General features: G+C 40.4%; 1 protein-coding gene across 1 annotated transcript in view; it reads right to left on the bottom strand.

Annotated features, from left to right (window-relative positions):
* Positions 1 to 24,689, bottom strand: part of cnbd1 (cyclic nucleotide binding domain containing 1) — a 140,162-nt gene that overhangs the window by 48,691 nt on the left and 66,782 nt on the right. Inside the window, exon 5 of the mRNA XM_072256663.1 lies at positions 6,045 to 6,190. Within this exon, the coding sequence (XP_072112764.1) occupies positions 6,045 to 6,190 (146 nt within the window). The remainder of the gene's footprint in view (positions 1 to 6,044; positions 6,191 to 24,689) is intronic.

The raw sequence follows: 24,689 nt of genomic DNA, 5'->3' as shown, positions 1-24,689 counted from the left end.
CAGGGAAGTTATGGTAGGGTGCAGGAACCGTGGTGTACAAAGGCTGTTGTAAATCTAGTCAAGAAGAAAAGAAAGCTTATGAAAGGTTCAGAGAGCTAGGTAATGTTAGAGATCTAGAAGATTATAAGGCTAACAGGAAAGAACTTAAGAAGGAAATTAGGAGAGCCAGAAGGAGCCATGAGAAGGCCTTGGCGGGCAGGATTAAGGAAAACCCCAAAGCATTCTACAAGTATGTGAAGAGCAAGAGGATAAGGTGTGAAAGAATAGGACCAAAAAGGATGGAGGTCTTGCTTTGCCTAATCTAAGAATGTATTATTGGGCTGTTAATGTGCGATATATGTCTTTTTGGTCATACTGGATTGATAAGAGTGATCGGCCAATTTGGGTACACCTGGAACTGAAAATTGTGAAATAGTTTTATTCAACCTCATTATTGGGAGCTCCTTTACCTATGCAATTAGTTAAAGTTGTTAATTTAAACCAATATCCTGTGATTAAGTATTCTTTACAAATTTGGCTCCAATTCCGCAATTTTTTTAATCTTAAAAAATTTAAACTTTGTAGTTTAATTTACCGAAATTACTTTTTTAAGCCTTCTTTGAGTGATCCAATTTTTTTACTTTGGAAAAATAAAGGTATTAATTCTTTTTTGGATTTATTTAAAGAAGATAGATTGATGTCTTTTGAATAATTAAATGATAAATATTCTCTTTCATACTCACACTTTCTGCAATACCTTCAAGTTAGACATCTTTTACAAAAATATTTAAGTAATTTTCTTTACATATTGGAGGCTGGCCTGTTAGATACTATTATGAGTATGAATCTTTTCATTAAGGGTTCTATTGCAAGAATTTATAATTTATTATTACAATGGGATAAGTGTCCTTTACCTAAGATAAAACAGGATTGGGAAAAGGAACTTAATTTGACTTTTATGACGGATATTGAAGTTGGTTAACTCTTCTTCAATTTGTGTGAGCCATTCATTGATTTCAATTTAAAATTGTGCATCGTTTGACAAAGGAGAGACTTTTTTAAATCTTTCCTAATGTTGATAGTCATTGTGATAGATGTAAAACTGAGATAGCTACGCTGACACATATGTTTTGGTCTTGTTCTATATTGGAACAGTTCTCGAAGTCGGTTTTCTGAACAATTTCTAAAGCACTTAAAATTAATTTACAACCTAATAAATTAACTGTGCTTTTTGGAATAGTTCTTCAAAATATTCATGGTATTTCTGTGCCTGCCCAACATGTTATTACATTTGTTACATTGATAGCTAGGAGGGCCATTTTGTTGAAGTGGAAGGATACATCAGCTCCCACTTTGTCACAATGGTTCTCTCAAGTGATGCTATGTCTTAGTTTGGAGAAAATTAGAAGTCGAACCTTTGAACCTTTATTTGATTTTGAGAAAAGATGGGGCTCATTTGCTCGTTATTATCATTTGAGTTAATTGATATAATTTTTCCACGATCTAATTGTAAATTTTTTAGTATATTTTCTTTTCTTGCTGGCGGTTTGATGTTTATTTTTAGAAGCGTTTTGTATGATGCATGACTCCGGGGTTGTACACCTAATGGGTTCTTTTTTTCTCTCACTTTTCTGCTTAGTAGGTTTTTTTGTTATCACAAAATTTTTTTTTCAATCTTTAAGATAATGTTTCTTTTGAGGCATTGTAAGTGTTGTTGCTTCAATGTACTCATGTTATTTTTCCTGTATAATATAACAATAAAAAGATTTGAAAAGAAAGAAAGAATAGGACCTATCAAGTATGACAGTGGGAAAGTGTGTATGGAACTGGAGGAAATAGCACAGGTACTTAATGAATACTTTACTTCAGTATTCACTATGGAAAAGGATCTTGGTGATTGTAGTGATGACTTGCAGCGGACTGAAAAGCTTGAGCATGTAGGTATTAAGAAAGAGGATGTGCTGGAGCTTTTGGAAAGCATCAAGTTGGATAAATCGCCGGGACCGGATGAGATGTACCCCAGGCTACTGTGGGAGGTGAGGGAAGAGATTGCTGAGCTTCTGGTGATGAACTTTGCATCATCAATGGGGATGAGAGAGGTTCCGGAGTATTGGAGGGTTGCGGGTGTTGTCCCCTTATTCAAGAAAGGAAGTAGAGATAGCCCAGGAAATTATAGACCAGTGCATCTTACCTCAGTGATTGGTAATTTGATGGAGAAGATCCTGAGAGGCAGGATTTATGAACATTTGGAGAGGCATAATATGATTAGGAATAGTCAGCATGGCTTTGTCAAGGGCAGGTCGTGCCTTATGAACCTGATTGTATTTTTTGAGGATGTGACTAAACACATTGATGAAGGAAGAGCAGTAGATGTAGTGTACATGGATTTCAGCAAGGCATTTGATAAGGTACCCCATGCAAGGCTTATTGAGAAAGTATGTAGGCATGGGATCCAAGGGGACATTGCTCTGTGGATCCAGAACCAGCTTGTTCACAGAAGGCTAAGAGTGGTTGTAGACGGGTCACATTCTGCATGGAGGTCGGTGACCAGTGGTGTGCCTCAGGGGTCTGTTCTGGGACCCCTGCTCTTTGTGATATTTATAAATGACCTGGATGAGGAAGTGGAGGAATGGGTTAGTAAGTTAGCTGATGATGCAAAGGTTGGGGGTGTTGTGGATAGTGTGGAGGGTTGTCAGAGGTTACAGCGGGACATTGATAGGATGCAAAACTGGGCTGAGAAGTGGCAGATGGAGTTCAACCCAGATAATTGTGAAGTGGTTCATTTTGGTAGGTCAAATATGATGGCAGAATATAGTATTAATGGTAAGGCTCTCGGCAGTGTGGAGGATCAGAGGGATCTTAGGGTCCAAGTCCATAGGATGCTCAAAGCAGCTGTGCAGGTTGACTCTGTAGTTAAGAAGGCATACAGTGTATTGGCCTTCATCAATCGTGGAATTGAATTTAGGAGCCAAGAGGTAATGTTGCAGCTATGTAGGACCCTGGTCAGACCCCAGTTGAAATACTGTGCTTATTTCTGGTTGCCTCACTACAGGAAGGATGTGGAAACCATAGAAAGGGTGCAGATGAGATTTACAAGGATGTTTCCTGGATTGGGGACCATGCCTTATGAAAATAGGTTGAGTGAACTCGACCTTTACTCCTTGGAGCGATGGACGATGAGAGGTGACCTGATAGAGGTGTATAAGATGATGAGAGGTGTTTATCGTGTGGATAGTCAGAGGCTTTTTCCCAGGGAATAAAATGGCTGTTACAAGAGAACACAGGTTTAAGGTGCTTGGGAGGAGGTGCAGAGGAGATGTCAGGAGTAAGTTTTTTTACGCAGAGAGTGGTGAGTGCGTGAAATGGGCTGCCAGCAATGGCGGTGGAGGCAGATATGATAGGGTCTTTTAAGAGACTCCTGGACAGATACATGGAGCTTAGAAAAATTGAGGGCTATGGGTAACCCTAGTAATTTCTAAGGTAGGGACATGTTTGGCACAACTTTGTGAGCCCTGAAGGGCCTGTATTGTGCTGTAGGTTTTCTAATGTATTACAGAGATGCTATGGAAGTACAAGGGCATAGTTTCTCTCCTGATTCTATCATGTTTTGTAAAATGATGGATTATTAAATATTGTTACACGCTTGGAATTTATTACATTGCTGGAAAACTAATGATAAATTTGATTAATATTTTTGGAAACAAGAGATGCCAGAAATCTAAACAAGACACACAAAATGCTGGAGGAACTCAACAGGCCAGGAGGCATCTATGGAAAAGAGAATAGTCGATGCTTCAGGCTGAGACCCTTCATCAGGACTGGAGAAAAAAGACTGGAGTCAGGGTAAAAAGGCGGGGAAAGGGGAGGAAGAAACACAAGGTGATAGGTGAAACCAGGAGGTGGGGAAGAGTGAAGCAAAGAGCTGGGAAGTCGATTAGTGAAAGAGATACGTGGCTGGAGAAGGGGGAATCTGATAGTAGATGACAGAGGGGCATGGAAGAAAAAAAGTGGGAGGAGCACCAGAGGGAGGTGATGGGCAGGTAAGGTGAGAGAGGAAAATAGGAGTGGGGGCATAGTGAATGAGCGGGGAGGAGGGGCATCACCAGGGGCATCACCTTATATTCCAGCTGGGTAGCCTCCAATCAAGATGGCATGAACATCGATTTTCAAACTTCCGGTAATCCCCACACCCTCCTGCTTCCTCACCATTCCCCATTCCCCTCTCTCACCTTATTGCATTACCTGTCTATCATCTCCCTCTGGTGGTCCTCCCCCTCTTCTTTCTTCCATGGCCTTCTGTCATCTCTGATCAGATTCCCCCTTCTCCAGCCCTGTATCTCTTTCATCAATCAAATTTCCAGCTCTTTATTTCTCCCCTCCACCACCCCCCTTCCAGTTTTCACCTATCACCTTCTGTTTCTTTCTCCCCTCTCCCCCACCTTCTTAATCTGACTCCAGTCTTTTCTTCTCCAGTCCTGATGAATGGTCTTGGCCCTAAATGTTGGTTGTAAGCAAGGAAATAATGCTGACCCTTTTTTAAGACAACAGTCATGCCACATTTAGAGAATCATCAACAGTTTTGCCCATATCTCATAAAGGATTGTCATTTGAGAGAGTCCAGAGAAGGTTCACGAGGATAATTCCGGGAATGAAGGGGTTAACATATGAAAAATGTTTGGCAACTTTGGGCCTGCACTCATTGGAATTTAGAAGAATGCAGGGGAGGGGGGGTGAAATTGAAAGGACTAGATATGGTGGACGTGGGGAGGATGTTTCCTACGGTGTGGGTATCCAGAACTAGAGGGCATAGCCTCAAAATTGAGGGGAGACCCTTTAGAACAGAGGTAAGGAGGAATTTATTTTAGCCAGAGAGTAGTAAATCTATGGAATGCTCTGCCACAGACTGGTGGAAACCAAGTCCGTGCGTATATTTAGGCAGAAGTTGATCGTTTCCTGACCGGTCAGGGCATCAAAAGATATGGCGAGAAGGCAGTCGTATGGGTTGAGTGGGATCTGGGATCCACCATGATGGAATAGTGGAGCAGACTCAATGGGCTGAATGGCCTAATTCTGCTTCTATGTCTTATGGTCTTACTTTTTTTCCATAGATGCTGCGTGGCCTGCTGAGTTCCCCCAGTATTTTGTGTCTTGCTTAATATTTTTGGAAGAAGGTTTAGCTACTTATATAAACTCCAATTCAAATGAAGCAAGCAACATTGACAATCCATACTTGCAGGAACAATTTTGAAATTAGTAACAAATGTCGAGTTCCCACAAACTATTTGTACTTGGGTACAAAAGTGAATTTTCTGATAAAAATCAGGGAATTTTAGGAATCAGAATAGCATACAGATTAATGCTATCTGTTAGATCCAGGAGAGGAATACATAGCATGTTTACTTTTGATAGAGTTGAATGCAATGAGCAACAGCAACTAATGAGTTTGCTGCTTATATATTGGCAGATAAAAGCTGTTAGAGAAAAATCAGTTTAATTTTATACTGCATATTACTTCTGCTATAGAAAGCTCTGCCATAGGCTTTAAGGAGCCCTGAATGCTGAAGGCTGTACCAGGCAATAAGCTTGTGTACAATGGCTCTGTATACAGTTAAGTCCTATTCAAATTTATACTAGAGATTTAAGCTGACTGACCAGCCTCCAAGCTTCAAAACCTGCCTTGATAGAGTACTGGTCTATAATCCAAAGTTCATACGGCTGCCATGTGAGGATAACTTCAGCAGATTCTTCTGCCCTAGCTATTTTCAAATGAAATGATCATGTTTCTTATTTAAAATGAGAGGAAGGATAGTAGATTAGAGTACCCACTTGTAAGGTTACTGACTTTCACTTTGCTCACTCATTTCTATATTTAAGATTTATTTTATAGCATCTGTCTTGTTCCCTGCTTCGGTCATAAAAACGAAAGTAAGTGAATGCAACCCTGAATAATTTGAAACATTTGCATTTATACTTAATGTAATTGGAACAAAAAGACCACACATTAAAATAGTCAATTCAAACATATTATATCTAATCAACATTCCAGCAAAGTACAACAGATATACCTATGCAACCTCTGTCCCATGATTCCATGATTATCCGTCCACTTAGATCTTTCAGCTCTGGGTCTGTAAACTGTGTGTTGATTGCTGGAAATAATCTCAGTATTTTATAAATAAACAGATGCTCGGAGCGTGTTCTGTAATAGGGACTGAAAGAAATTGAAAAGCATTTGTAAAACAATATTCTGATTTGTCCGATATTCCAAATCAACAGCATTCTTGCTTTATCTCCTTGGTTTATTTTATAGATTACCTAGAGAATCTTAAGATGCATTTGTACTCCTGTCATATCTATGACTAAACATATTTTCTTCTATCAATTATAGAAATATCTCTAATCATTTGCAGGATCAGACTGCTTTTCCCCTGAGATTATCCTTAACTTAAATGCTTGGGTTCAGATATTTCAATAATAGGCACAAGTTATGAAGAAGTGGAGGCTAAACTGGATACCCCTGCTGATCATGTGTTGGAATCATAATTTGCCAGAGTAAACAAGACACGACGTTCACTCCTCTTGCCAGCTATCCTGATTTCAGTGCTCAGTTAACAACAGCTATGTTGTTGATTGCTTAGTACATCAGTACACGGCTAATTTCATGAAAGGCAAATCTTAACTGATTAAAGCTAGCATCCACTTCTTAAAGGACAGCTGTACTAGGGTGGTGTAACACACTGTAAGGTTTCACTGCTAAGGCTAATGTAATGGCCTCTATGCAATCTTCCACTGTTAAGGTAATGGTTTCTCTGTAGCAGCAATGTTTGGGTTATGACTAGAGATAACAGGACTTTGGAATTCAGTGGCTATCCAATGGGAGAAATGTTGTTTTTTCTTGTGTGTCTGGGAGCCAGGTTTTTCGCAGTCTTTCTACAAGGAGTGATGAAGAGGGAAGACACGTGTGGAGAGAACTAGTAGACCACCAGACAGAGTGGACTGGGATCTGAGGGTCCAAAGGTCAGCAATGCTCAGAGGAGACCAATGGTGGAAGAATGACTACTGAGTGAGCTCCAATGTAATTTTGACTTTGACTTGGACCCTTTGTTTTGTTTATTTTCAATACTAACCCTATATTCAGATTAAGATTCATAAATGCTATCATTTAATTGCATATGGGGTACTGTCTGATATTTTGCATTGTGGGTTTGTAACTGGGGGTACGTTACACAGCATCCACACAAACGTGATTACCCAGATTGGCGGGGCCGAAAGCTGATTCCCCTAGACAAACACGAGCTGAGTGAGCCTGAGGGTCACAGTGGCAATAAGTTTGAAAGTCACCTTTGAACCTGTAGAAATGTCACACAAGTTGTAACAGAGGAAGCTGTAAAATTTTCAGATGCTACAGTGGACACAGACTGGTGGAGTATCTTCTACCAGCAGGGACCTGGAGACCATCCACACATTGCAAAGATAGCAGGAGTAGATAGCTATGAAAGCGTGCCAGCCATGTTGTCAATAAAGAGGCTCAAAAAGTTCAATGACCTCAGAGTACAGTCAACGCCATTCAGTTATCATCAAATATCTTCTTCCATTAACTGCAACTCTAGGTTCACATTTTGCTTAGCAAACCACATAACCAACATTGACCTACTGATTATCTCTTTCAATTAGGATTTGGGTTTAACAGCCATGCACTTCATTACACTGACATGTACATTTACCACTACACTAAGACTCACACATCTCAACTTGCAGTCAAAGACCAGTTGCTTCGAACTATGGTAGAAGCATCATAGAAACATAGAAAATAGGTGGAGTAGGCCATTCGGCCCTTCGAGCCTGCAGCGCCATTTATTATGATCATGGCTGATCATCCAACTCAGAACCCTGCACCAGCCTTCCCTCCATACCCCGATCCCCGTAGCCACAAGGCCCATATCTAACTCCCTCTTAAATATAGCCAATGAACTGGCCTCAACTGTTTCCTGTGGCAGAGAATTCCACAGATTCATCACTCTCTGTGTGAAGAAGTTTTTCCTCATCTCGGTCCTAAAAGGCTTCCCCTTTATCCTCAAACTGTGACCCCTCGTTCTGGACTTCCCCAACATCGGGAACAATCCCCCTGCATCTAGCCTGTCCAATCCCTTTAGGATTTTATACGTTTCAATCAGATCCCCCCTCAATCTTCTAAATTCCAACGAGTACAAGCCTAGTTCATCCAGTCTTTCTTCATATGAAAGTACTGCCATCCCAGGAATCAATCTGGTGAACCTTCTTTGTACTCCCTCTATGGCAAGGATGTCTTTCCTCAGATTAGGGGACCAAAACTGCACACAATACTCCAGGTGTGGTCTCACCAAGGCTTGTACAACTGCAGTAGTACCTCCCTACTCCTGTACTCGAATCCTCTCGCTATAAATGCCAGCATACCATTTGCCTTTTTCACCACCTGCTGTACCTGCATGCCCACTTTCAATGACTGGTGTATAATAACACCCAGGTCTCGTTGCACCTCCCCTTTTCCTAATCGGCCACCATTCAGATAATAATCTGTTTTCCTATTTTTGCCACCAAAGTGGATAACTTCACATTTATCCACATTAAATTGCATCTGCCATGAATTTGCCCACTCACCCAACCTATCCAAGTCACCCTGCGTCCTCTTAGCATCCTCCTCACAGCTAACACTGCCGCCCAGCTTCGTGTCATCCGCAAACTTGGAGATGCTGCATTTAATTCCCTCATCCAAGTCATTAATATATATTGTAAACAACTGGGGTCCCAGCACTGAGCCTTGCGGTACCCCACTAGTCACTGCCTGCCATTCTGAAAAGGTCCCATTTATTCCTACTCTTTGCTTCCTGTCTGCTAACCAATTCTCTATCCACATCAATACCTTACCCCCAATACCGTGTGCTTTAAGTTTGCACACTAATCTCCTGTGTGGGACCTTGTCAAAAGCCTTTTGAAAATCCAAATATACCACATCCACTGGTTCTCCCCTATCCACTCTACTAGTTACATCCTCAAAAAATTCTATGAGATTCGTCAGACATGATTTTCCTTTCACATCATGTAATATCATTCAATAATTTATTTTCCTCTTCTTCTAAAGAAATAGTGTGTAATCAGCATAAGCATTATCAAATTAGAAAGTTTACAAGAAATTCATAATACTGAAAAAAAGAATGATTATCATAAATGAAGCAGCCATGACTAGTGTCCTTGGCCAGCAAAAGGGCTGAAACTAGTGAAAATCAATTATTTACTTACCTAAACATGTACCCTACTTCTCACTCCTAGATGGATTAAGCAGCTATCTCACTTTTAAAAAATCTCCCCTTACACTATGCCTTTCCCCTTTCAAGTAGCCAAGCATTGCCACTTAGCCAGATGGCAATAAGGGAGTACGATGATATCAAGATACAAAATCTCCTGATATGAAACTCATTATTATCAACTCGTATTGATATATATTTTATGCTTTATTGTCATCAAACAATTGGTACTAGAACGTACAATCATCACAGTGATATTTGATTCTGCGCTTCACACTCCCTGGATTACAAATATTAAATATTAAAGATATTAAAATAGTTTAAATTATTAAATATTAAAAATTTAAATTATAAATCATAAATAGAAAATAGAAAAATGGGAAGTAAGGTAGTGCAAAAAAACCGAGAGGCAGGTCCGGATATTTGGAGGGTACGGCCCTGAATCCTGACATTGGTCAGGAGTCACCATACAGTGACCTATGTGTATGAGTGACCTGAAACAACAGCAGGGTGAATAAATATTATTATCACAGATTCATAGAAATGTACAGCACAGAAATGGACCCTATTGACCCACCTCATCCATTCAGTTCAAAGTTCAAAGTGAATTCATTATCAAAGTACATATATGTTACCATATACAATCCTGAGATGCATTTTCTTGTGGGCAATCACAGAAAATACAAAGAAACACAATGGATTTAATGAAGGACCATACCCAACAAGAAAAACAAACAACTAATTGAGCAAGTAGAAAAAGAGAAATAATAATAATAAATAAAAATGCAATAAATATCAAGAACATGAGTTGAAGAGTCCACAAGAGAGCCCATAGGTTGTGGGAATATTCAGTGATGGGGTGAGTAAGCTGAATGAAGTTATCCTCTCTAGTTCAAGAGGGTAACAACTGTTCCTGAACATAGGATCTGTTGGGTCTTGAGGCTGCTGCACCTCCTTCCTGATGGCAACAGCAAGAAAAGAGCATAGCCTTAACCTGAGAAAAAGACTGATCTTATCAATGTCTCTCATGATTTGATAAACCTCTTATAAGGTCACCCTATAAGCCTCCTTCATCTCAGGAATAAAACAGTTTCAGCCTAACCAGTCTCTCTTTGTAGCTCAAATGCTCTAGATCTGGCTACATCCTTATGAATCTTCTTTATACCCTCTCTAGCTTAATTACATCCTTCCTAATAGTATGGTGATCAGAACTGCATATAATATTCCAGATATAGTCTCACCAATGTCCTATACAGCTGTAACATGATGCCCTAATTCTTATATTCAATGCCCTTCCTTCCAATACTGCGTGATGTCCTGACCATTTCCAGCATTTCTTGCCTTTGTAATCACTCTAATTTGTATTTCACAACTCATATGATTTTGCTTTGCTTTCTCACTTACTACTTCATTAATTTATCAAGCAGACAATTCTGCAAACAGCATTAATCTCAGCAATCCAAGGGTGAAGCCTTCTACAGATAATACATTTGCCCTACCATCACATCTCACTCTCTCTGCAACACAAAAAAAAATCATTTTATTTGGAAAAGAGTACAGTCAACATCTCAGGCCGAGATCCTTCAGCAGGAATGGAGAAAAAAAGATGAGGAGTAGAGTTAAAAGGTGGGGGTAGTGGGATAAGAAACACAAGGTGATAGGTGAAATGGGGGAGTGAAATAAAGAGCTGGGAAGTTGATTGGTGAAAGAGATACAGGGCTGGAGAACAGGAAATCTAATAGGAGAGATCAGTAGGCCATGAAAGAAAGAAAAAGGGGGAGGAGCCCCAGAGGCAGGCAAGGAGATAAGGTAAGGGGGGGGAAAAAGGGATGGGGAGGTTTGTGAAATCAATGTTCGTGCTATCAGGTTGGAGTCCACCCAGATGGAATACAAGGTTTTACTCCTCCAACCCGGATGTGGCCTCATCGTAACAGTTAAGCAGGCCATGGATGGCCATGTCAGAATGGTAATGGGAAGTGGAATTAAAATGGGCAGCCACTGGGGGATCCCGCTTCTAACTCTGACTCCTCATCTTTTTTTCTCCAGTCCTGCTGAAAGGTCTCATACAGAAATGTGACTGTACTCTTTTCCATAGATGCTACCTGGCCTGTTGAGTTCCTTCAGCATTTTGTGTGTGTTGTTTTGGATTTCCAGCATCTGCAGATTTTCTCTTGTTTATAATTATGTTTACTCATTTTCCCAAATCTGATAAAAGATCTTTGACGTCACATATTGTGTTACTTCTCCCATTGATGATGCCGAACCCTTTGAATACTTCCAGCATTTTTGTTTTCATTTTCTATTTCAGATTAGCAGCATCTGCAGAAAGTCTTACAACTGCAGAGGATATGTTACATACCTACATCATATAAGCAAGTGTTACTCTGTAAATATAAGTTACAGTCTGTGTGTAAGAAAGAGAAAAAGAGTAAGAGAATGTCTGTGTATTGTATATTTGTTTGTGTGCAAGTGAGTGACAGATGTGGAATGAAGGAGAGTATATGTCAATGATAGAGTGTGAGATAGGGAGACTATTAACAGAGTTAAAACAGAAAACTGCAAATGCAATGAAGCTGTGCTTTCACATAGTGAGTGTGGTCATGACACTTTGCACCTCTCAAATAGTCTCTATGCTCCGCTAACATTCTCTCTCTCTTTCCAAAGCTTTGATATCCTTTCTAGAGCATGAATGAACCAGTATTTTATAATAAAATGTTTATCATAATTTCCCAGTTTTTATAATCTAGTATGCAAATGCTCATATAATATCAAACTATGTTTACATTATACAACCTGAAATTTGTCGTCTTCACAGCTATCCACAAAACAAAGAAACCCCCCATCGAATGATAGAAACATTGATGCCCCAAAACACCCCTCTTTGCACAAGCAACAGCAAAAGCATTGCCCCACTCCTCCCTAAACCGCGCTAGCAGAAGCACCAACCCCCCTTCAACACCCCCACAACCTCCACCATGCAAACAGCAGAAGTATCCAAAAGATGTTACAATCTCCAAGCACACTCCCCACCCCATTTCGAGGACCGACAAGCTCGAGAGACAGAGAGACACTGACTTCCAACCTCCCAGCCCCAAGAGCACACACCTTCCAGGTCACTCTCAGAGAGAGCGAAGTGTCAGACTGCACAGTCAGTCCAAAAACCGCACTGCTTGTGAAGAACCATAGTTTGAACTGTAGTTCACGGACTCTAAAAGAACCACAACTACCTTGAAAAGAAAAGAAGGACATAAGAGAAGTAAACTGTTACATGGATGAATTCAGAAAAGTTGTCTGGGTTTGCTGGGTCTGCAGGATCCAATGGCACCAGTTTCTATGAATTGCCTTTTGAGGCTGAGGAGGTCCACCTTATCATCAATCACTTTAGTACACTTCTACAGATACATTGCTGAAAGTATCCTGACTGTTTTCATCGTGGTCTAGTAACGCAATTTGAATGCACAGGAACATAAGAAGCTGCAGAGATTAATGGATTCTGCCTAATACCTGACAGGCACATCCCTCACTACCATTGATGGTATATCTACAGGAGGTGCTGCCTCAAGAAGGCAACGTTAATCATCAAATATCCCCACCGGCCAAGCCATGCATCCTTTTGCAGCTTCTAATCAGGCAGGAGGTACAAAATCCTGAAGTCACACACCACCTGGTTCAAGAACAGCTACTTCCCTTCAATCACTTGATTCTTGAACCAACTGGCAAAACCCTAATCGCTATAATTTAGTGACACTGAGCATTTTGACCAATTAACTTTTGTTCTAATTGCTTTCTTGTAATAAAAATGTATAATTTATGCTTTTTTTTAAAATGAATGCTGCTGATATGATGTTATATGTCTGTGACGCTGCTTCAAGCAAGTTTTTCATTACACCTGTGCATACATACAATTGTGAATATGTCAATAAACTCGGCCATGACTTTGTCCTGCTCTCTTGAAAGAATTGTCTATTTACATTCACAGGTCCATCTGTACTTGCATCCTTTCAAAATGTTATTATCTAATTAATATTTTCACTTGTCATAAATACTAAATGTTGATAAACAAAATAAAAGCAAAATAATGCAGGTGCTGACTGAACTGAAATAAAACAGAAAATTAGTAAATTTGCTGATGACACAAAGGTTGGGGGTGTTGTGGATAGTGTGGAGGGCTGTCAGAGGTTACAGCGGGACATTGATAGGATGCAAAACTGGGCTGAGAAGTGGAAGATAGAGTTCAACCCAGATAAATGTGAGGTGGTTCATTTTGGTAGGTCAAATATGATGGCAGAATATAGTATTAATGGCAAGGCAAGACTCTTGGCAGTATGGAGGATCAGAGGGATCTTGGGTCCGAGTCTATAGAACACTCAAACATGCTATGCAAGTTGAATCTGTGGTTAAGAAAGCACACGGAGCATTGGTCTTCATCAATTGTGAGATTGAGTTTAAGAGCTGAGAGGTAATGTTGCAGCTGTATAGGACCCTGGTCAGATCCCACTTGGAGTACTGTGCTCAATTCAGGACACCTCACTACAGGAAGGACATGGAAACCATAGAAAAGGTGCAGAGGAGATTTACAAGGAAGTTGCCTGGATTGGGGAGCATGCCTTATGAGAATAGGTTGAGTGAACTCAGCCTTTTTTCCTTGGAGTGACAAAGGATGAGAGGTGACCTGATAGAGGTGTACAAGATAATCAGAGGCATTGATAGTGTGGATAGTCAGAGGCTTTTTCCCAGGGCTGAGAGGGCATAGTTTTAAGGTGCTTGGGAGTAGGTACAGAGGTGTCAGAGGTAATCTTTTTTTTTTAAACGCAGAGTGTGGTGAGTGCGTAGAATGGGCTGCCAGTGGTGGTGGTGGAGGCGGAAATGATAGGGTCTGGATGGCTATATGGAACTTAGAAAAATAGAGGATTACAGGTAAGCCTAGGTAGTTCTAAGGTAAGGACATGTTCAGCATAGCTTTGTGGGCCGAAGGGCCTGTATTGTGCTGTAGGTTTTCTATGTTTCTAGAAAATACTGCAAAAACTTAGCTGGTGAAGCATCATCTGTGGAAGGTCTGCCTGACCTGCTGAGTATTTCTAGCATTTCCTGTTTGATTTCAAAAAAGAGCTTTTAGCACTCCTATGCATTAAATTTTATAAGCCTCCCCATTTGAAAGGTATATCAGTTGTCCTAAGTTTATTACCATCATTAGCTAAGGGCAGCATGGTAGCATCAGGGTGGCACAGTAGTAAAGCAGCTCATGTAATTCTTTATATGGTGCCAGCAGCCAGGGTTCCATTGCTGCCGTTATCTGTAAGGAGTTTGTACTATCTCCCTGTGACCACATGGCTTTCCTCTGGGTGCTCTGGTTTCCTTACACGTTCCAAAGATGAACAGGTTCATAAGCGTTAGCATGTTGTGAGGATGGAAGCACAGTGACACTTGCAAGCTGCCCCCAGCATATTCTTGGATCAGGTAGGTCATTGATGCAAACAACACATTTCACCCTATGTTTTGTTGTTTAAATGTACATGTGACAAAGCTAATTATCTCTATCTTTATCTTTACCATCTTAAACATTGTTTGTTATTTTTCAAAATTTTGTGTCATTATAACCAAAAGTACTTACTTTAAATGAAACAGTTTAATAATACTGAATATATTCTTATGCTTCACTCTAGTTTGGTGAACACTCCTGTCTGCTTTCCGTTCCCAAGTCATTCTTGTAAAAAATGCTGTCACCTCTTACTTAATCCCAAGGTCATTATTTTTGCCAATTGCTCTACTGGCTGCCACTTTAAAACACATATCAAATAATAATTTACACTTGTCACCACATCTACTACTTAAAATCAATCATCCATTAGACATGAATTGTCTTTACTTGATCTTTCCAAACATTAATTTATTATCCTGCAGTTTTCCAAGAGACAATTAATTTTGTTGTGGGTTATTACAACCCTTAACATTTACACTTCACAGATCTCAAGTTGTCCAATCTGTAACTGCCTTCATACTTTAATCAGTTCCTCGGGACGCACAAATCCCCACTTGAGTGCTAAAACTGCCGGTGAGTCCTGTTAGTGTGCTGTCTGATGCTGCAGACAATTTGAATGGCAAAGTCATCCTTCAAACGTCAATGAATCCCAGTCATTAAAATGTCACACCTCACACAAGCAGTGGCCAAGGACATAGTCTGCAGGATTCTTACCATGAGTTAAAAGGATTGTTGGTGCATATGAATCAGTTCCAAATTTTGTATGTTACTGTCAATAGCATCTGTGTTTGCATAATGGATTAAATCCTGTTAGTTGGATTTTACTCACAAAATCCAGTCATTATAAAGTTTACATATGCATTGTCTACAGTTAAATTATTTAATTAGTCTAAACTGAATTGAAACTCAGATTACAGGCATGAATAACGATATATAAATTTACTACAACAGCAATCTTGTGTAATTTAAAAGCAATAAAGACTATTGTTTTTGAAATCCTTCAATACTTTGATAAAGGCATCTATGAACTTAACTTGCTATTTTCTCCCCTAATAATTATGTTCCTGTTCTTGAACTTGTTCATAAAGAATCATAAGTAGGTGGGGTTAGTTTCAAGCTTTGCACAAAAGTTTATCGTCATGTGCTATGTTATATGGCTCATTCGATCATGGTCTCGTGGCCATGATTGTTCTTAGCAAGTTTTTCTACAGAAGTGGCTTGTGGGCAATGTCTTTACTATGTTATGTGCCAGCAGCAGCAGATCAAACTCAGTTTTTAATGTTAAACAACTATATTTTCAGTGTCTACCCAAAATACAAACAATTAAGCAAATTAAACAAAAATTAACAGTGCTATGCATTTGTAGCTCACAAACGGTGTCAGGTTTGGGAACAGTTCTTCTTAAATCTTACTCAAACACAGTCCCAGAAATGGCAATCCAGATGACTCCAGAAATCCACGGAAACAGGTGAGGGAAAGAAACTTGTAAATCCACACTAAGATGACACCAGGTGGCGATCACAGAAAATTCCAGAGGATCCACACTGGGAAAACAAGATAGCAGTCACAGCAGATTCCAGACATTGAGTAGCATTCCAAAATCCACCTAGGGATATCACAAGGTGACAGTCACGAAATATTTCCTAAACACAAGTGGTCAACTCTTCAACTATCTCCACCCAGCTCGCTCTCCTGCTGGTAGCTCGCAGTCCGCTGTTCCTTCTCTGCTGAATGTCCCAGAAACCTGTTTGCATTTTGTTATAATGATGTCATCCACCAACCTTGTTCAGGTGCTTAAAATGACGCTCACAGTAAAAAAAATGTTGACACGTAACAAGATGGGTGACCGCAGCCATTATCAATACTCTTCAGATTGTCTGTCAGTAATTTCATAACCAGCACTTGTGATATGCACCAGCTACTCATACGACCATCCACCACGTGCTCCCAAGGTTTCATGTGACCCTGATCGGGGGGGGGGGGGGGGGGGGAGGGACTAAGCAAGTGCTAGACCTTGCTCAAGGGTGACCTGCAGAATAGAGAAGGAGAACTTGCATCTCCTTTGGTAGAGATTTTTCTCCACCACACCACCCAAGAAGTTACCAAAATTACCATTGATAAATCTAGCAGCAACAGCAATGTGTAATCTTGGAAAAAACTTATGATAACACTCTACATATAATTAACATCAAAGTTAGTTTTCTACAAACCAATGGCAATTTTTCTAGTGCAAGAATAACATAAGTTTCTAACAAAGAACTATACTAACAATCTCTAAATTTTAAAGAATAACCTATCCATTTTCATCTAAAAGCACAAAAGCTTCTGATTGCAATTAACTGAAAGTCAGTCAGCCCTTCTTTGACACTAAAGTCATTGGGTTCAACAGGAAGGTGAGAACTTCAGCTAGACGCCTCCAACATTTAAACTACAAACTTGCCAGAAAGTTTAAGGTTGAATATCAATTTCTCCTTCCAGTAAATGAATCTCCTCCACCCCCATTGTTCAAAATTTTTAGTCCTTTTAAAGCGCCAGATGTTTTTGAATTTCTCAGAAACATTCAGTGCGTTTTTTTTAAAGAAACATGATTTCAATATTTGAGGCTAAAACTTAAATGACTGTTAAGTTATGGCTTAATTAACTGTCAATTATTTTCTCCCATTTTGATTTTGTGAAAAGGATGAGGCTCAACCTTCCTTTATGTCATTAGACTCCTGTCTAATGCTTTGCTAGCGAGAACATTCTCAAGCTCCGCTGGGGGGAGACATAGAAATTAATGCAATACTTTTTCAGCAAGGTCAGTGACAAGTGCTATTAGCTTACAAAACCCACCTTAATGTACTACATTCCAGTTAAAAATGAAAACATCATGGAAATAAGAAGTCTCATTTATTTTAGTTAGACTGCCTTTTAAGACAATATGAGATACCACAGATAAATTAGCTGGTGCTTTAACATGATGACATTATTTATTTATGAAACTAATTAAACTGAAAGAATATGAAGAGTTTCGCAGATCATATGTCACCTTGCAAAAACAGCTGTGAATAGAATTTAATGAGCTATATGTAATTTGTCATATTTCGGCATTTTAGCACTCCCAATCATGCTAAGATGTAACAATATGATTTGTGTACTGAAGGTCCTGCTTATATAATATCTAAGATAATCTGCATAATTATAGTAGTCATCCTGACACCCTTAATAAGTCATTGCAAGTAATATAGAACCAGTAAAGCGAAAATTTGGTGGACAAGTACAGATGGTATGGAAGCAGGTGCATACATTCTAAGAAAAAGTAATTTTCAGCACCAACCCAGACTTGGTTGCTTCACTAAGGAACATTAGGTGGCACAGAAGAAAACTGTTGAACAGAACTAAGAGATTATTAGTGCAAGGGGGTGATCAATGAAAATATCATTTAAGGTGACAGGTGTTTCCCACAAGACTTTGCATTTCATCAGATCTAACACTACCACTTCAAGAAAGATATTGGTAAGTTGCAGATGCACTTTGCAGGAATTAAGATCAAATTCCATACACTGGATGAATGCTTGCAGCTACTTTGTCAATACTTTCCAGTGCACTGTTCAGCAAAGATTTTTTACAATGCAAGTTTTAAAGAACTTTGGAGCCCTTCAAACAAACCAGCAGGATGGTAGCTAACTATGATGCTTTGACAGCACATCACATAGCAGCAACAGGAGGTGGAAAGGAGCAGGTCTGAAAAATCAAAAGGCACTACGAATGTAACAAAGGTTACACTAACATACTGATCATGCCATTGGCCTAATAACACGGAAGACTGAACTAACGATCTGGGACATAATTTCAAATCCCACTACAATAAATGGGGAATTTAAATACTGGAAATTTTTAAAAAATACATTTGTACTAAACAACACACATCAAAGTTGCTGGTGAACGCAGCAGGCCAGGCAGCATCTCTGGGAAGAGGTACAGTCGATGTTTCAGGCCGAGACCCATCGTCAGGACTAACTGGAAGAAGAGCTAGTAAGCGATTTGAAAGTGGGAGAGGGAGGGGGAGATCCAAAATGATAGGAGAAGACAGGAGGGGGAGGGATGGAGCCAAGAGCTGGACAGGTGATTGGCAAAAGGGATATGTGAGAATTATGGGACAAGAGGCCCAGGGAGAAAGAAAAGGGGGAGCAGGGGAAAAACCCAGAGGATAGAAAGGAGTATAGTGAGAGGGACAGAGGGAGAAAAAGGAGAAAGAGAAAAAGAATGTGTGTATATAAATAAATAACGGACGGGGTACGAGGGGGAGGTGGGGCATTAGCGGAAGTTTGAGAAGTCGCTCTGTCCCCCAGAGAAAGCAGGATCTCCCAGTGGCCACACATTTTAATTCCACCTCCCATTCCCATTCTGATATGTCTATCCACGGCCTCCTCTACTGTAAAGATGAAGCCACACTCAGGTTGGAGGAACAACACCTTATATTCCGTCTGGGTAGCCTCCAACTTGCTGGCATGAACATTGACTTCTCAAACTTCCGCTAATGCCCCACCTCCCCCTCGTACCCCATCCGTTATTTGTGGAATTTGTTGGCACATGCAGCTGTGGAGTCAGGTCGTTAAGTGTATTTAAGGCAGAGATTGATAGGTTCTTGATTGGACATGACATCAAAGGTTACAGGGGAGAAGGCCGGTAACTGGGGTTGAGGAGGAGATTAAAAAAAAATGATCAGCCATGATTGAATAGCGGACCAGACTCGATGGGCCAGACGGCCTAAACACTGGCATTAGACAATTGTATACACAAGACATAGCAATTTTAAAGATGAATGTTATATTTTATTTTGGTTGTGATAAACAAATTGCTGTAGATCATATCAGAAAGGTAGCACATTGTATAAGATTTTGCAAAGGAATATTACTAACCAACTTAAAATATTTCTTGATATTAGATTAAGTTGCAGACTTTACGCTAACATTCAATTATTAGCAATCATAATCGAGTTCAACAACATATTTAAAAGTGAGAAACAGAAAACAGTTACTGAGATTTTAGATCAAAGCAAGATTTCAATAGGATGAAACAAAAACAGCCATGGTAAACTATAGTTCAAGTTTATTACCATTCAACTGTACACGTGTATATAGCTAAATGTTCTTCTAGGACCAAGGTGCAAAACACAGTACATATATCACATACCGCACATAAAATATTAACACATCAAAATTAACAGATAAAAAATATTCGGTAGATGCACAGTACAGGTTGACATAAAGTAGTCATCCAACATACAGTTAAATATACAACAGTATAATGTTATCTGCGCTGTCATAAGCAACGTGTACTGGGTGGTAGCTGAGTGTTCAGAAATTTCACAGCCTGTGGAATGAAGCTGTTACTGATCCTAATAATCCTTGTTCATAAATTATGGTATCTTCTGCCTGATGGTAGAAGGTCAAAGAGACTGTGGGATGGATGGGAAGGGTACTTTACAATGCTCCACACTCTGCAAATGCAGTACTTCTGGTATATGTCCTGGATTGCAGGTTGTGGGGGGGGGGGGGGGGGGCGGTGGAATAGAGACCCTGATGATTCTTTCAGCAGTCCTCACAATCCCTTGCAGGGTCTTGCAATCAGATACCTTGCAATTCCCAGAAAGGCAGATATACGTAACAGAGATACTGTTAGTATACCGTTGATCAAAGACCCCTGGTGTGAAGACCTGTTGTACCTTCTGAGTTAGGTTCTCCCCCTTTGATCCTCAGCTGGCACTTAGCTCTCACCTGTGGCTCCAAGTAAGCTGTTTGCATGCGACAGCGGCCATTCCCCAAACAACAGTATCAACAGGTCGCCCAAACCAGGTAAGTTTAGCTGTCAGGGGTTTTTTTTGACCCCTTGGTGACCTAGGACTTATCTACCCAAAGCAAGTGAAGATTGGATTCAGCGGACTGTGCAGAGGAAACCACCAGCGGGTTCAACAGGCAGGAAGATATTTCCCAGCATGTGTTGTGGAGCGCGAAGAGCACAGCAAGACATATAGATTGCCCTGGTCATCCACTGCATCCTGACCCATATCCAGTCATCTTGACTCTCGTCTTGCCACTGAATCCAGATAGACTAGCTTGAGAGTGAGGTTGTCGGCTCTCCCTCATTTTAATCAAACTCACGCAAAAATCACGACATCTAAAAAGGATGTCAATGGTCCTTATTGCTCACGCTGGACTCACATATACACACTCCGATGGTGCTCCAGAAGAACGTGGTTAAAATGGGGATGCAATCGCCTCAGGAAATAGAAGTGCTACTGTGCTCTGTTGACTAAAGAGCTGGTGTTGAGAGATCAGGTGAAATCTCCAAGATGTGCACTCCAAGAAACTTGATGCTCCTGACCCTCTCCACAGAGGAACCATTGATGTGTAGTATATGTGGTCAGCCTGCACCTTCCTGAAGTCCACAGCCATCTCTTCAGTCTAGTCCACATTGAGATTTATGTTGTTGCGTTCACACCAGACCATAAGCTACCGGCTCATCATTCTTGCTGATGAGGCCAACTACTATTGTGACATCAGCAAACGTAAAGATGTTCTTACAGCTGGATGTAGCAATATAGTCATGCATCAGCAGTGTGAACAGCAGTGGGCTGAGCACACAGCTCTGGAAGGTGCCAATGCTCAGTGTGATGGAGCTAGGCATGTTGTTGCCATCATGGACTGTCTGAGGTCTCTCCATCAAGAAGCCCAAGAACCAGATATAGAGGGAGGTGTTGAGACCCAACAAGACAGTTTAAACGTAGAAACATAGAAATCCTACAGCACAGAACAGGCCCTTCAGCCCACAATGCTGTGCCAAACATGTACTTACTTTAGAAATTACCTAGGGTTACCTACAGCCCTCTTTTTTTCTGAGTTCCATGTACCTATCCAAGAGTCTCTTAAAAGACCCTATTGTATCTGCCTGCACCACCGTCGACAGCAGCCCATTCCATGCACTCACCATTCTGTATAAAAAAAACTTACCCCTGACATCTCCTCTGTACCTACGTTCAAGCACCTTAAAACTGCCCTCTTGTGCTGGCCATTTTAGCCCTAGGAAAAAGCCTCTGACTATCGACACAATCAATGCCTCTCATCATCTTATACACCTCTATCAGATCACCTCTCATCCTCCGTTGCTCCAAGGAGACAAGGCCAAGTTTACTCAACCTATTCTCATAACATCCTTGTAAATCTCCTCTACACCCTTTCTACAGCTTGTACATCCTTCCTGTAGTGAGGTGACCAGAACTGTGCACAGTACTCCAGGTAGGGTCTGACCAGGTTCCTACATAGCTGTAACATCATCTCTCAGCTCTTGAACTCAATCCCACGGTTGATGAAGGCCAATACACCGTATGCTTTCTTAATCACACAGCCAACCTTCACAGCAGCTTTGAGTGTCCTATGGACCAGGACCCCAAGATCCCTCTGATCCTCCACATTGCCAAGAGTCTTACCATTAATACTATATTCTGCCATCATATTTGACCTACCAAAATGAACCACCTCACACTTATCTGGGTTGAACTCCATCTGCCACTTCTCAGCCCAGTTTTGCATCCTATCAATGTCCCGCTGCAACCTCTGACAGCCCTCCACACTATCCACAACACCCCGAACCTTTGTGTCAAATTAACTAACCCATCCATCCACTTCCTCATCCAGGTCATTTATAAAAATCATGAAGAGAAGGGGTCGTAGAACAGAACCCTGAGACGCACCACTGGTCACCAACCTCCATGCAGAATATGACCCGTCTACAACCTCTCTTTGCCTTCTGTGGGCAGCCAATTCTGGATCCACAAAGCAAGGTCCCCTTGCAACCCATGCCTCCTTACTTTCTCAATAAGCCTTGCATGGGGTACCTTATCAAATGTGTTGCTGAAATCCATATACACTACATTTGCCTTCGTCAATATGTTTAGTCACATCCTCAAAAAATTCAATCAGTCTCATAAGGCACAACCTGCCTTTGACAAAGCCATACTGACTATTCCTAATCATATTATGCCTTTCCAAATGTTCATAAATCCTGCCTCTCAGGAGCTTCTCCATCAACTTACCAACCACTGAAGTAGGACTCATTGGTCTATAATTTCATGGGCTATTTCTACTCCCTTTCTTGAATAAGGGAACAACATCTGCAACCCTCCAATCCTCCGTACCTCTCCCATCCCCACTGATGATGCAAAGATCAGTAATCCCCTCCCTCGCTTCCCACAGTAGCCGGGGGTATATCTCGTCCAGTTTACCCATCACTTCTGAGGAATGATCATACTGAACGCTAAACTCAAGTTAATAAATAGCATTCTGATGAAGGAGACACCATTTTTCAGGTAGGGCAGAACTGAGTAGACCGGTGCAACGAATTGGGCAATGTGTGTATCAGGTCTACAGATAAATTACACTGTTTCTAACAGAGAATTTATTACCTGCCACAAAGTCATAAGAATCATATAGGATGGAAACAAGTCTCTCTAATTCAGGGGTTCCCAACCTGGAGTTCATGGGCCCCTCAGTTAATAGTAGGGGTCCAATGTATAAAAAAAATTGTGAATGCCTGCTCTAAACCTTCCCTATTCATATACCACATCCCATAGCTTTTTAAATGCTATTAATGCCTGCCTCAACCACTTCCTCTAACAGCTCATTCCATGTACAAGTTCCAGCTGGATGAAAACGTTGCCGCTCAGGGGTTCTTTTTAAATCTATCTTGTCTTACCTTAAACCTATGCCCTCTGGTTTTTAGTTCCCCAACCCTGGGAAAAAGACTCCGTGTATTCACCCTACCTATGCCCCTCATGACTTTATACACCTCTATAAGATGAGGTCTCATTCTCCTACACTCCAATCAATAATGTCCTAGCCTATCCAACCCCTCTCTATAACTCAGTTTCTCCAGTTTTGGCAATATCCTTGTAAATCTTTTCTGCACTCTTTCCATCTTAATGGCATCTTTCCTAAAACAAATATATCATCTACACTTCTCTACACATTAAAAATATACTTTTCTTGTTCCATTTCTCATCACATCATAAATTCATTTTATAGTTGTGTATGACAAGTGGTGGTGACAAGATGAGGAACACATTCAATTTTCATAAAAACTATTTGTAAGGCTTTGGAATCCCAATACTTCTGCACTTGCCATTTATATGAAGATAGTATGATGTATTTCTGACTTAAAGGTATTAAATCATAATGCCATTGTGATTATCTGACAACACTTGTATTTCGAAGCAATTGATCAACGCAAATCCATTGATATTTTGTCAGGTAAGGGACTACAACATTTAATTTAACATGATCCTCAACCAGAAGTCTGCCATGTCAGCCAATTTACACTCTATGTATGCTGCCCACAAGATTTAAGGATGATAAACACTAGGAAGAATATGTTAATATTATAAAATAGGGTAATCTATATGTTGCACACCTTTCATAATTGTCCATTCCATGACATCAATGCAAATATGGTTAACAGCCAGCCTGATTCTATTTTAATTGCTAGCATTATATACATAACAATGCAGAATACTTCCTTGAAACACAAGGATCACACATAGAAAGCTTTTAATATATTATTTGTCAATATTCCAGAAGCATCAATAATGCAATAGGGTCCTTGACTAATTAAACAATGGATTCTAGGAACAGCAATAATTTTTTTCTAGAATCTTAGCCAAGAACTAGTTTCATGATTCCTGTATCCTGGAGGAAATAGTACCAAAGTACATACAATTCTGTTGTCAAGGACCAGACCTTCAGTGTTTTCTACACTTGTGTTAATTTGATTACAGTTGCAGACCCCAGTTAGTTTAAAGTGGCAACATCTCCTCCATAATCTCTATCAGCACAAGTTAATCACAAGGCTGTGTGCTTATCTCCTGGCTCTACTTGCTTTACCCTTATGACTGTGTGGCTCAGCAAAGTTCCAAT

This window comes from Mobula birostris, chromosome 1, assembly GCF_030028105.1.
Source record: "Mobula birostris isolate sMobBir1 chromosome 1, sMobBir1.hap1, whole genome shotgun sequence".
Taxonomy (NCBI): Eukaryota; Metazoa; Chordata; class Chondrichthyes; order Myliobatiformes; family Myliobatidae; genus Mobula; species Mobula birostris.
This window is presented reverse-complemented; position numbering and strand designations above follow the sequence as displayed.